At 36.9% G+C, this 15,180-nt stretch overlaps 1 protein-coding gene across 3 annotated transcripts in view; it reads left to right on the plus strand.

The window, feature by feature from the left end:
• Positions 1–15,180, plus strand: part of LOC131152692 (mitogen-activated protein kinase kinase kinase NPK1-like) — a 62,836-nt gene that overhangs the window by 12,159 nt on the left and 35,497 nt on the right. The window contains exons 3-9 of one of the 3 annotated variants that reach the window (XM_058104497.1): positions 1,681–1,746; positions 1,823–1,933; positions 2,018–2,098; positions 2,182–2,259; positions 2,372–2,454; positions 13,249–13,330; positions 13,471–13,571. In XM_058104497.1, the coding sequence (XP_057960480.1) occupies positions 1,681–1,746; positions 1,823–1,933; positions 2,018–2,098; positions 2,182–2,259; positions 2,372–2,454; positions 13,249–13,330; positions 13,471–13,571 (602 nt within the window). The remainder of the gene's footprint in view (positions 1–1,680; positions 1,747–1,822; positions 1,934–2,017; positions 2,099–2,181; positions 2,260–2,371; positions 2,455–13,248; positions 13,331–13,470; positions 13,572–15,180) is intronic. The other 2 variants (XM_058104498.1, XM_058104499.1) reach the window with 2 other exon arrangements.

The raw sequence follows: 15,180 nt of genomic DNA on the forward strand, positions 1-15,180 counted from the left end.
CTCCGATCTTGATTACTTTAGATTTAGAAGTAAGTTCTGCTACTATCATTTGGAAATCTTGTGCTTACTCCAGCACTGATTTTCTATCCATTATTTGATAGCAAAAAATCAGCTAGCTGCATATTACTTCGCGCCTGCCTACTTGGTATCATACTTACTCTGCAAAGCCTTCCAAATTTTCTTTGTAGAAGAGTAAGTAATATCATAATATTCACAAAGTGATTGGATAGACAATTTAAAATAAAATATCGACATTTATACTCATTTTTTTGTATTCTTCCATCTTCTCATCATGCTCAACCAACTCATCTTCATTTATGTTGTCCATATTGATTTTGTTCTAACGCTTCTCAGTGAGGACATAGGCAACCTCGAGGAGACTAAGGTAGAAAAGTACGTTGCCTTTCCATCTGTTGAAGTGGGCTCCTTTAAATTGAAAAGGCTTGTAAGGATTAACATTTTCATTGGGTTTGTCAACTATAGGCTCCATATTTTGAATTCTCCTCAAAATTGTCGAGAATTTAATACAAATATAGAAATAATTAAAATAAAAAAATTAAGTATAAACATGATTCACAATTAGGTTGAGGCACAGATGTCTCAATTTTTTTAAAGGAGATTCAAGCCCTTTTCGGTTTTCAGCTTAGCCCACAAAATGGGGTAGCAAAAATCCTATTGTCTTGTCTCCCTTAGGATACAATAGTGTGATTTGAATTGTTTGAATCTCTAGTTTTGCAAAAATGGGAGAGTGCAAAGCTCCACAAGGAAACATCTTTCTTTGGTTGTCAAGCTCTCTAGACTCAGATGATAGGATGATATGATGGAAATGATGTGAAGAGATTGATGTGACATGCCAATGCCTTAGGAAACTATTTATAGGCACAAATGACCCTTCATTATATATGCACTTAATAAATGAGATGCTATAAATTAAATATATACATATCTAAGTTCAAGGTCCACTCACATAATTAATATCATGAATTTATGAAATACATGAACCAATGATTCAATTAAATAAATTCATGTCCCAATCCTCCCAAGTTGAAATACAAATTAACAATTTCAAAATACACTAACAATTATTAGTCCATTTGGTTTCTCACAAAATTAAGAAAAACTAAAAATTAAATTTGAAAAGTTTCTAGTGCCTGTGATTTTGTTTGGTGTTGAGGTTATAATGTTAACTGCCCCAAGTAGTTGAATTAGTTTGGTTTTTTGGCCCCATATAGTGAAAAATCTAAGGATACAATTTTTTAAGAAAAAAATTTCGTCAACTTTTTTCATATATTTCTTGCATAAAAACAAGAGCCTTATATTATTTCTTTTTCTTTGTTAATTTTTTCCAGTTTGTTGTGGCATTTTTTTTTTATACCAAATTTTGTATTAGGTAACTGGTGAAAATAAAAGAATGAATGTTTGGCATTGATTCTTTCCATACCATCTGTTTTTTTCATAATATGTTTCCCATAAAGTTAAATAGATTTTTTAGTCTATATCTTAAAGAGATTCCTTTATTCATTATAATTTTACATTGATTTATTAAAGCATAATTTGACTCTGCTAGTAAATTCTTGTATTTTTTTATAGTTTTAATTTGATTTATCAAAGCACAATCTGACTGTTTTTAACTGTTTTTTTTTACACAATTCGCTAACTGGCACTAACTGGTACAAGTAGGCTCACATTAGGGAGCTAGAGGAAGAAGTGAAGCTTCTTAAGAATCTCTCACATCCAAATATTGTTGTGAGTATGATCTTTTGTACATTTTGTAAGTTGATGTTCCTTTCCCCATTTGACATTTGCATTTTTGGTGTCTTAGAGATATTTAGGTACAGTGAGAGAGGAGGAAACCTTGAATATTTTGTTGGAATTTGTACCTGGTGGATCAATATCTTCTCTTTTAGGGAAATTTGGATCTTTTCCTGAGGCTGTAAGTCATTAACCATTTCATAAGTTTGAAATTAATATATTTTCATGGCTAATTAACTGTATAGTCTATTGCTTTGTTTAATAGGTCATAAGGATGTACACAAAGCAGTTGCTGCTAGGACTTGAGTATCTTCATGAGAATGGGATTATGCACAGAGACATCAAGGTGACCTCTCTCTCTCTCACCACACTTCCTTGTTTTCTATTTTTTCTTGTAAAGAATAATTTGTGTTTCCTATCCACATTCAGGGGGCCAATATCCTTGTTGATAATAAGGGATGCATTAAACTTGCAGATTTTGGTGCATCCAAACAGGTTGTTGAGCTGGTACATGCACTATTTGACTTTTCTTTTTCACCTTTCTTTTGTAGCTGGCCTATTTTGTAAAAGCATGTATTCAATGCATCTAACCATTTAATTGAGACATGTTCTACCTCAGGCTACTATTTCAGGTGCCAAGTCTATGAAGGGTACACCATATTGGATGGCTCCTGAAGTCATCCTCCAGACTGGGCATAACTTGTAAGGACAGCCAAAACCTCCATATCATATCTATGTGGCTATATGAATGCCGGGTTATGTTATTCCCATTGTCTTCTAACAGTGAGAATTATCAATCAAAATATAAGACAATTTGAAAAAGGAAATGGCAGATTCTAATGAATGTCATGATCTAGATTTGTACGGAAATGGCTCTAGAGTTCAGAATGGCCAGTGTCAAGGAAGTGTTATTGTAGTTTATATGGGTACAGGAAAAATTGATTCCATTTTGAAATAGGAGGGAATCAATGGATAGAGATCTAAAAATGAGAATATGAAGAGACTGAATTTTTGTTTATTTGAAAGGGATGGAGTGGAGTTTTGGCATGCCATTTGATGTGTGCTTGAGCTGTTCATTATATTTACTGAAAGACAATCTTGCATTAAGTTTAATGGCCTACTTCCAGCATGCATTAGAGTCCCCATTTTATGTCTTCACCCCACGATTGATACTTAGAGGCAATGATGTCTTTTAACTACATGTTTTGTGAAATCTGTAATGCTACTGGGGGAAGTAGTGATATAATAGCTCCTTTAGGTCTTAGGCAGATTTTAAAATAGTTGAACAGGTTAATGGTTGAAAAACCTTTATCCCAGTTGGTACCAAAGCATTTTATAAATTAATGTGCATCAAAGGGTCGTTTTCCTTTTCAGAAGAGGGAGTGAAGTGACCGTAGATATAAGATTTTGTCTACCAATAGTTTAATTGATAACCAGATGATGTAGGACGGGATGTGGGTCTTTGGATGGATCATTTGACCCAATTTTAAGGCCATTTTCTGGAATAGGGTCAATAGATTGTTGGGTCCTAAACCCCACTGTGCTTGGTATTTAATTATGTGTTTAGTTTGCTTGTAATAGGATTATGTGTTTTGGGGGCTTGTTTGTAATATTTGTGTATTTCAAAGGGTATGTTTGTACTTTGTAACTTCATATATCTTTAGGGGTATGTTTGTAATTTCCTGTATTTAGGGGTATTTTTTTGTATAGGCTTTCTTATATATAGTGTGTGAAAGTCATGTAGGAGGTGGTTATTCATGAATTTGAATTGAGAAGTGAACGTGAGTTTCTCCTCTCTTCCTTCTTGCTCCCCGCCTTTTCTCCTCTATTTTTTCCAATTTCTCTTATTGCTGTAATTCTTTGATGCTGTCATGCTTCACCAGATCATACATACATTTGTCTATAAGAATTTTATTGATGGTTGGATCATCCAAAACAAGTGCATCATAGTTCATAAGGATTTATGGCTTGGAAATTTTTAATCATCTTCTATCACATTTTTCATGTTCTTGTAAATATTTAAAACTAGTCTGTTGTGGCTTACTGTATATTTTAATGTTTAGGGAAAATCATGAAATTCATGAAGTTAAAGGAGTTAAGACCTTTTTTCATGTTTTAAATTAAACCTTGGAGCATTTGGTAGCTTTTGTTTTTCCAATAGAAAAGAAAGACTTTTGATAAGTAATAAGTTTATTGATAACAAAAATGAACACCAATTACACAAGGAGTGTACATGGGGTAAACAAATCAAAAACAGAAATTACAAGAATCTAGTAAATCAAAAACAGAAGCAAATGATTGGTTTCGCAAAGCAGCCAACCAATCCATCAAAGTTGTAAAGAAAAATAGCTTTAGGTCCGAAATATATCTTTCCTTATCTTCAAAACACCTACTATTTCTCTCCCTCCAAAGACACCACAATAAACAATGAGGAACCATGAACCAAATAAACGCATTTCGATAACGACCAAAGCTGCCTTGCCAACATGCTAGAAGTCCCACTACAGATTGCGGCATAACCCAGCTCACTCCAAACAAACCAAATACCATAACCCACAAGTCCATTGCAACTGGACATTGAATAAAAAGATGATCAACCGTCTCATTATTACACTTGCACATGTAGCACCAATCCAATATCCAAACCTTTCTTTTTTTGTAAATTGTCAATCGTTAAGCATTTCCTTAAAGCAGCAGTCCAAACGAAAAAAGCTACTCTAGATGGAATTTTCTGCTTCCAAATACTTTTCCAAGGAAAGCCACAATCTTTGGAGCCCATTAAAATACCATAATAATCTTTAATCAAGAAGCCCTATTAAGAGATATGAACGATATGGAGGGCAAGAAGTCCACCGTCCATAAAAAAAATAAAATCAAGACAACATAGTAGATCAAGGCTGATGTGAATTCCCGCCAAAATAACGAGATCCGACAACAACAAAAAGGAATCCAAGATCGTTCTACGTTCAGAATTGAATGATAGACCTCGACCCGTTGTTTACGACAAACAAGAACCTTGGTATATATGACCTCAACCCGTTGTTTAGTGCGAAACAAGAACCTCGGTATAAGGAAGACGCCACAAACGGTGGTGGAAAGCCGTTTGATAAGTTGTTGGTGAACGCCACGGGAAATCCCGATAAGTTCGAATAGTTCTTCAAAGAACCGCAGAGAAAGTACTCTCACAATTTTATTCAATGACGCCTTGTTCTTACAATAAGAATGCTTTTATAAGCATAGCCTAGGAGACAAAACATTAAACACTTCAAACCACTCTCAACAACTCTCAACAACTTACTAAGACTTCTTGCAAGATTACAAATTAGACTCAACAACTCTTAACAACTTACTAAAACTTCTTGCAAGATTACAAATTAAATATAACACAAAAGTCAAAGGTAGGCTTAACAACTCAACAACTTACTAAGACCATGCAAGCAAACAAGTTGTCTTGCATGATTACAATTATAACACAAAAGTCAAAGAGTCAAATCCCATCTTTGAATAGCACACCATATTTAAGTTCCATCAAAAACTTGGATTAAGTTTAGTAAACCTTCATATTTCTTTGGGCCAAGCTTGGAGTGGCTCGTTTTTGAATAAGCCCAAATATCTTGAATCAGACCATGAAGTGCTTCTTTGATCTTCTTGGATCTTACTCTAGTAATAGGCCCAACTGGAACATGCAATGGATCCTTTAACGATGCTTGTTGATTCTCATTATTGGCCTTGGCCAAATTCTTCTAGAGCTTCAATCATGTTGATGAATCTTTGTTGCTCAAACAAATTCTTCTAGAGCTTCAATCATGTTGATGAATCTTTGTTGCTCACGTGGGTCATGCTCAATGGGCCTCCATGAATTTGCTTGACTCCTTGCCTCTTGAATCAGTCCGTTGAGTGCAGCTTTAAAGTTCCTTGCTCATGCTCTCGTAACCGGCCCAATTGGCACTTGGACAAGTTCCTTTGAAGTTGTGCTATGATTTGCATCATTCCCCTCCTCTTGAAAAGGATTTGCCCTCAAATCATCACCTACATCAAAAGGACTCAAATTAGTAACATTAAAAGTCGCACTTACATTGTACACACCAGGTAAATCTAGCTTGTAAGTGTTGTCATTGATGTGCTCTAGGACTTGGAAAGGTCCATCTCCTCTTGGAAGCAATTTGGAACGTCTTTGCGCCGGAAATCTCTCTTTTCTCATATGCAACCAAACCCAATCTCCGGGTTCAAAAAGCAGCTTGTGACGCCCCTTGTTGGCTTGTTTTGCATACTGCTCCGTTCTTCGCTCAATGTTGAGTCGTGCTTTCTCTTGAATCTGCTTGACAAAGTCAGCTTTCTTTTTGTCATCTAAATTAACATGCTCAGTCAAAGGTAAAAGAGATAAACCCAATGGAGTTAAAGGATTAAATCCATACATAATTTCAAATGGTGAAAATTTAGATTTGTTATAAGCAAACTCAACATGTGGTAAACATTCTTCCATGTTTTGATTTCTTTTTAATGATTACCCTCAATAAAGTAGACAAAGTCCTATTTACTACTTCAGTTTGACCATCAGTTTGTGGATGACAAGTAGTAGAAAACAATAGCTTAGTACCTAGCTTACCACAAGGTCTTCCAAAAATAGCTCAAGAACTTAGCATCTCTATCTAAAACAATTGTTCTAGGCATGCCATGTAATCTCACAATCTCTCTAAAGAACAAATCAGCAACATGCGAGGCATCATCCGTTTTGTGACGTGGAATAAAGTGTGCCATCTTAGAAAATCTTTCCACAACCACAAAAATTGAATCTCTCCCATGTTTAGTCCTAGGCAATCCTAACACAAAGTCCTATGAAATATCAATCCAAGGCTCACTAGGAATTGGTAAAGGGGTATACAAACCGTTGGACCTCACTTTGGATTTGGCTTGCCTACATGTGACACATCTACCACAAATTCTCTCAACATCTTTTTTCATGTGAGGCCAATAGAAGTGTTCCTGCAAAACGGCTAAAGTCTTTGCAACTCCAAAATGTCCCATTAATCCCCCACCATGAGATTCCTGCACTAAACAATTTGGTACGCATAAACTATTCTCTTGAAACAAGGATCCATCAAGCCTAAAGAACTTACCACAGGCGATTTTCTTACAAGCCCGGTATGCTTCACAGAATTCGTGGTCATCAGCGTATAAGTTTTTAATGTGCTCAAAACCAAACAATTTTGCATCAAGTGTGGAGAGTAATGCATACCTGTGAGAAAGTGCATCGGCGACCACATTCTCCTTGCCTTGCTTATACCGGATGACGTATGGAAACATCTCAATGAACTCCACCCAACGCGCATGCCTTTTGTTTAGCTTGTGTTGTCCCTTCAAGTGTTTCAAGGACTCATGATCACTGTGAATCACGAAATCCTTAGGCCATAGGTAGTGTTGCCACGTCTCTAAAGCTTGAACCAATGCATACAACTCTTTATCATAAGTTGGGTAGTTTAAGGCTGCCCCGCTTAGTTTCTCGTTGAAGTAAGCAACTGGTCGTCCTTCCTGCATAAGAACTATGCCTATGCCAATACCTGAAGCATCACATTCAATCTCAAACGTTTTTGAAAAATTAGGTAAAGACAATAAGGGGGCGTTGGTTAGCTTCTCTTTGAGTAATTGGAACGCCTTCTCTTGTTCTTCTCCCCATCTAAATCCAACGTTCTTCTTGATCACTTCGGTAATTGGTGCGGCTATGCTACTAAAGTCCTTCACGAACTGTTGGTAGAAACTATCAAGTCCATGAAAACTACGAACATTACCTACACTTGTGGGACTCGGCCACTCTTGGATTGCACGTACCTTCTCTTCATCAACCTGTATACCTTGTGTACTAACAACAAATCCTAGAAATACAAGCTTATCGGTGTAAAAAGTACACTTCTTCAGATTAGCAAACAACTTTTCTTTCCTAAGGACATCTAAAACAGATTTCAAATGTACTACATGATCATCCACATTTTTGCTATAAATGAGTATATCATCAAAGTAGACAACTACAAATCTGCCTATAAATGCACGCAAAACATGATTCATAAGTCTCATAAAGGTGCTTGGAGCATTGGTCAATTCAAAAGGCATGACTAACCATTCATACAAACCATACTTTGTTTTAAAGGCAGTTTTCCATTCATCTCCTTCTTTTATTCTAATTTGATGATAACCACTCTTTAAATCAATCTTAGAAAATACACAAGAACCATGCAGTTCATCTAACATATCATCTAAGCGAGGAATAGGATGACGATACTTTACCGTTATGTTGTTGATGGCTCGGTAATCAACACACATTCTCCACGTCCCATCCTTCTTAGGTACAAGTAAAACCGGAACGGCGCATGGACTCATGCTCTCCCTCACGTGCCCTTTTTCCAACAACTCACTAACCTGCCGTTGAAGCTCCTTTGTCTCCTCGGGATTGCTCCTATAGGCTGGCCGGTTTGGAATTGTCGTACCAGGAACAAAATCAATTTGATGTTCAATCCCTCGAATTGGAGGTAACCCATGTGGTGTTTCCTCGGAAAGACATCCTCATACTCCTGCAAAAGGGAAACAATAGAACTAGGCAAAGCAAGGTCAAGTTCGTTAGTATTTAGACACACCTCTTTGGACAAAAGTACAATCATCGACTAATTTGAAAACATTGCTCGCTTAATGTCACTCACTTTTGCATAGAAATTCTTTTGTTTTCTCTCTGATTTTCTCTCAATGGTCGAATTTTGATTTTCTTTTTCTCTCTCATTTTTCTCAACCTCTCTCTAATTTTCACTCCTTTTCTTTTGTTCACTCTCTTTTTGCAATCTCACTTGATCCTCATATACTTGCTGCGGACTCAATGGTACAAGAGTGATTGATCGTTGATTAAGTACAAAGGAGTATTTGTTCGCAAAGCCATCATGCTTCACACGCCTATCAAATTGCCATGGAAGCCCTAGCAATAAGTGTCCAGCTTGCATCGGTACTACATCACACAACACTTCATCTTCATATTTACCGATTCGAAATGCGACTAACACCTGCTTGTTCACCTTTATCTCACCACTATCATTTAACCATTGCAACTTGTACGGTCTAGGGTGCTTCAACACGGGTAATCCCAATTTTTTCACCATAATTGTGCTTGCAACATTAGTACAACTACCACCGTCAATAATCACACTACATACCTTGTCTTTGACGTAGCACCTAGTGTGAAAGATGTTTTCCCGCTGCACTTCATCAACTCCTTTTGCTTGCAAGCTCAATGCTCTCCTTACCACCAATGTCAATGCATCTGGGGCTAAATATTCCTCCTCGGAAACGTCCTCCAATGGTGGCATGTCGTCCTCGTCGGAATCTTCATTGTCGGTCACAATTTCACCATTGTCTTACAACACCATGACCTGCTTGTTTGGACATTGACTTGCTATGTGTCCCTTGCCTTGACATTTAAAACATTTAATGTCACGATTCCTAGAGGTAGAAGTGTCAGTTTTACCTTGAGGAACGTGGCGGGTGTTCGCGGACTTGGGCTCGGCTTTGAACGTTTGTGACTTGTCCATCTGCTTGGTATAACTCGGTTTCCAAAAGGTAGAACTGGAGTTATGGGCTGCACGAGACACACCTCCCTTCTTGAGTTGTTGCTCCACTTTGATGGCCATGTGCACCATATCTTCCAACTCCACATAATGCTGCATGTCTACCTTATCTTAGATTTCCCGGTTTAATCCAAATAAAAACCTAGCCATTGTAGCTTCTCGGTCTTCCTCTACATTAGCCCGGATCATAGCAATCTCCATCTCCTTGTAGTAATCTTCTACACTCCAGCTTCCCTACCTAAGACCTTGTAACTTTTTGTACAACTCTCGGTAGTAGTAACTTGGAACGAACCGCTTTCTCATCACGATTTTCATCTCCTCCCATGTTTCTATTGGTCACTCTCTATTCCGTCTCCTGTTTATAACAAGCTGATCCCACCAAGTAATAGCATAGTCAGAAAATTCAATCATAGCTAATTTTACCTTCTTTGTTTTAGAATAGTTGTGGCAGTCAAATACGAAATCCATCTTCTTCTCCCACTCAAGACATGCTTTAGGGTCGGATCTACCTTGAAATGACGGAATCTTCATCTTAATACTACCCAAGTTGTTATCTTCCCGGTTCCTAGCTTCTCTAAACCTCCCTCCATGTCTCCTATTACTAACAATAGAATCCCAACAATCTTCTTCATCAAAACCAACCCCGTAAGGCTCTTCATCTTCAACCCTCACTCCCCTCAGTTGAACTCTTTCCCTTTTATGCACATTAGAGGCGTTTTGTGGCTGCTTCTCACGTGTATTCTCCAATTGATCTATCCATTCGTGAACCTGCTCCAGTTCCAACCTCATCACACGCCTCATCTCACTCATCATGGCCTCCATAAACACTTTCGGATCAGCCAGTTCCGTAGCATCTTCGGCAACGCTCTTAGCACTATTGTGAGACATGATTGCTGCAGGGCAAAGTTAGAAAGAAAAAAAGAAAAAAGAAAAGGACCTCACAATTCTCGCTCTTACGTGTTTACACTCAAGAAAGGTGAATCACTCTGCACTCGTGTTTCACTCAAAAAAATACATGGCTTTTAACCCTCTAATGTTCTCACCGCTCTTGCCTTTTTCCACTCGATAATTCTCTTTCAGTTCTTTTGAAACTAAACAATACTTCAAAATTTCCAGCAACGATTCACCAAGAACTCATCAAGGAATTTCAGATAGCAGGAATACAAGGAACAAGACTTATTAGATTTTCTAAAGCACAAAATAGCAAAACTTCCATGGAAAAAAAATATTTGATTTTGGGGTGAGGTGATTTCCAAACTTATTGGAATCCAAAAAAAAAAAAAAAAAAAAAAAGAATGAAAACAATCAATTTTTTTTTCTTTTTTTTTTTTAATTTTATTTTATGATCCTCTTTTTTTTTTTTTTTTCTTCTTCTTTTTTTTTTTTATTAATTAGCAACTGTCTTTTGACAATAACAGAATAAGATTTTGAAATAAACTAGAACAAACAAAATACGAGTGGAATGGGGTAGAGGAAATTCGGCTAAACTAGGGTATGTGAACCAAATTTGGAAACTACAAGAACATAGAATAAAGAAACAAAAGAAAGGTTTTAAGGGATAGGTAAACTTGAACTAGAACTTGTGCTCTACTACCAAATGATGTGAATTCCTGCCAAAATAACGAGATCCGACAACAACAAAAAGGAATCCAAGATCGTTCTACGTTCAGAATTGAATGATAGACCTTGACCCGTTGTTTACGACAAACAAGAATCTTGGTATATACGACCTCAACCCGTTGTTTAGTGCGAAATAAGAACCTCGGTATAAGGAAGACGCCACAAACGGTGGTGGAAAGCCGTTTGATAAGTCGTTGGTGAACGCCACGGGAAATCCCGATAAGTTCGAATAGTTCTTCAAAGAACCGCAGAGAAAATACTTTGACAATTTTATTCAATGATGCCTTGTTCTTACAATAAGAATGCTTTTATAGGCATAACCTAGGAGACAAAACATTAAACACTTCAAACCACTCTCAACAACTCTCAACAACTTACTAAGACTTCTTGCAAGATTACAAATTAGACTCAACAACTCTTAACAACTTACTAAAACTTCTTGCAAGATTACAAATTAAATATAACACAAAAGTCAAAGGTAGGCTTAACAACTCAACAACTTACTAAGACCATACAAGCAAACAAGTTGTCTTGCATGATTACAATTATAACACAAAAGTCAAAGAGTCAAATCCCATATTTGAATAGCACACCATATTTAAGTTCCATCAAAAACTTGGATTAAGTTTAGTAAACCTTCATATTTCTTTGGGCCAAGCTTGGAGTGGCTCATTTTTGAATAAGCCCAAATATCTTGAATCAGCCCATGAAGTGCTTCTTTGATCTTCTTGGATCTTGCTCTAGTAATAGGCCCAACTGGAACATGCAATGGATCCTTTAACGATGCTTATTGATTCTCATCATTGGCCTTGGCCAGATTCTTCTAGAGCTTCAATCATGTTGATGAATCTTTGTTTCTCACGTAGGTCATGCTCAATGGGCCTCCACGAATTTGCTTGACTCCATGCCTCTTGAATTAGTCCGTTGAGTGCAGCTTTAAATTTCCTTGCTCATGCTCTCGTAACCGGCCCAATTGGCACTTGGACAAGTTCCTTTGATGTTGTGCTATGATTTGCATCATTTCCTTATCTTGAAAACCCCTACTATTTCTCTCCCTCCAAGGACACCACAATAAACAATGAGGAACCATCAACCAAATAAACGCATTTCGATAACAACCAAAGCTGCCTTGCCAACATGCTAGAAGTCCCACTACAGATTGCGGCATAACCCAGCTCACTCCAAACAAACCAAATACCATAACCCACAAGTCCATTGCAACTGGACAATGAATAAAAAATGATCAACCGTCTCATTATTACACTTGCACATGTAGCACCAATCCAATATCCAAACCTTTCTTTTTTGTAAATATTCAATCGTTAAGCATTTCCTTAAAGCAGCAATCCAAACGAAAAAAGCTACTCTAGATGAAATTTTTTGCTTCCGAATACTTTTCCAAGGAAAGCCACAATCTTTGGAGCCCATTAAAATACCATAATAATCTTTAATCAAGAAGCCCTATTAAGAGATATGAACGATATGGAGGGCAAGAAGTCCACCGTCCATAAAAAAAATAAAATCAAGACAACATAGTCGATCAAGGCTCTTTAGTTGCCTTGAATATGAGGCAAAAGGAACTCTTGCTAAAGCTGAAGATCCTTGAATTCTTTTCCAACCAAATGCGTCAAAACATAGCAAGTAAAGCTCAGTCTCATAAAATCCTGCAGTCCTTTCTTAATCTGAAACTCAAAAATCTCAAAAGAAACTACTCCACAGAAGCGAGGACTCCCAACACTCCTCACCAATGATAAAAAGGAAATTCCACAATCCCCAAACATAAAGGCAATGTAGAAAAATATGGACAATGTCCCACAACTCTGCTTGCATGGAACACATATGTCAGGCGATTGTCCTTTTAAGCCTTCCCATCTATATTTGGTAGCTTATTCAGCAGTTTGAATGTCCGATCCAACAGTTGCGCTGCAATTGAAAATTTATACTGTATTCAAAGTTCAAATTGGAATTTTATCTTGACGATTTAAAATCTGGTAAACTGAAGTGTCTGTCCTAGCACACATTTAATGATCATTGAATTTTATATTCCGTTGTGTTTCTAAATTTTGCTCGGTTATCCCAATGACGAGAAAATAATATACTAATCTCTATAGGGCTTTTCTTCCAGGAGTGGAATTATGTTGATTTTGTCTAGTAACTCATATCTTTGTTGCTATCATTTGCTATGCTCATATATTGTGATGGATTGGATGGTCCTTATAGAAGATTGAGCTCACTACTTCTGTGTTCTGATTGATTTTTAAAAAATATTCTCTAGCTCTGCCGATATATGGAGTGTTGGATGTACAGTTATTGAGATGGCCACAGGGAAGCCTCCTTGGAGCCAACAGTACCAGGAGGTGAACACTCATATTTGAGTTTCAGCTATTTAATGCACTCAGTTCAATCTGTTGGCATTTCAGATTTTGAATGATTCAACTTTTATGTCATCTGCTTCAGACGCTGTTCAATGCATTGCACTGACAGCAGGTTGTTTTAGGTTGCAGCTCTATTCCACATTGGGACAACAAAGTCACACCCCCCAATACCAGAGCATCTTTCTGCAGAGGCAAAACATTTCCTGCAGAAATGTTTACAAAAGTATGATGATTTTCCTTTTTTATTCATTTGCTACCAATAATAGTGTTAGGCTATACCTGAAAGTGGCCTTGAGCTTAATTTTCTCCAGAATACTGTTTTTTATTGATTTTATTTTTCTTCTCAATGCGAGTTGGATATTGCAATACTAAGACACGATATAGAGTGTTCAGCACCACAAAGCTTCTTTTTATTTAATATTATATATATATGTATATATATATGTTGAATTTGTTTGATTTTTCTGTCAAATGGTGATATCTTCAATAGTGTTTATTTTTATTTTTATTTTTTTTTCACTTACACATGCATACATACTGTTGAGTGATTGGTTAAAATGAAAGACCTAAATTGAATGATAGGTCTCTCCCTCTATTTATAATATATGTAAGTACAATAAGAATGACCATAATACCCTTACTAACTCACACTTATTACTAACAAAAATCTAACATAATAATGCTAATGCTAATGCTAACAGACTAAATAACCATTAACACTCCCCCTCAAGCTGGAGCATATATATCATATGTTCCTAGCTTGTTACAAATGAATTTCACACGAGCACCTCCAAAGTGAACAAATCAGCAAGCTGAAACTCAGACTTCACATGAGTGGTCGTAATGAGCTTATGTACAAGTTTCTCTCGAATAAAGTGGAAATCAACTTCAATGTGCTTTGTCCGCTCATGGAAGACAGGGTTGGAGGCAATATGAATAGCAACTTGATTATCACACATCAATTCCATAGGTTGAGAATGTGGAAAACCTAGTTCTTTCAACATGTTTTTCGGCCAAACAAGTTCACATGTAGTGTGCACCATCGTCCTATACTCTGACTTAGCACTCGGCCTGGCAACCACAATTTGTTTCTAAAAGATTTTTTAAAAGAAGAATAACCATTCTTATTGAATTTCAAGAGACACGATTACAAGATAAATAGTAGAGGAAGACCACCAAATTAGGAAGGCCACAAAATCAGAAAGTTAAATCACCAAAAAATCAGCAAATCAAATCAGCAGATCTCTAGGCTAGAAAATAGGAAAATGAAACCACTAGAATCTGAAATAGTAATTTCAGATTTTATTAAAAAAAAAAAGAATTTCCTAATTTATTCCCTAGAAATTCGAAACCCCCCCCCCTCAAGTTGGAGCATAGATATCTATCATGGCCAACTTGCTTACAAAGAGCTCAAAACTAGGTCTGAAATGTCCGTTGGTGAAGATATTGGCTATTTGTTGAGTAGTAGGAACAAAAGGCATGCAAACAGCTCCACTATCATTCTTCTCTTTTATGAAGTGTCTGTCAATCTCTACATGCTTCGTGCGATCATGCTGTATTGGATTTGAGTAATACTTATGGCAGCTTTGTTGTCACAATAAAACTTCATTGGCATGTTCACCGACATCCACAACTCTTCAAGAATTCTCTTCAGCCATAGCATTTCACAAACTCCATTAGCCATAACCCTATATTCTACCTCGACACCGCTCCTTGCAACCACATTTTGTTTCTTGCTTCGCCATCTGACCATATTTCCCCAGACATAAGTACAGTATCCTGACGTGGATCTCCTGTCAATAACTGAGCCTACCCAATCTGCATCAGTGTAT

The sequence above is a fragment of the Malania oleifera genome, chromosome 4 (genome assembly GCF_029873635.1).
Source record: "Malania oleifera isolate guangnan ecotype guangnan chromosome 4, ASM2987363v1, whole genome shotgun sequence".
In the NCBI taxonomy this organism is placed as follows: domain Eukaryota; kingdom Viridiplantae; phylum Streptophyta; class Magnoliopsida; order Santalales; family Ximeniaceae; genus Malania; species Malania oleifera.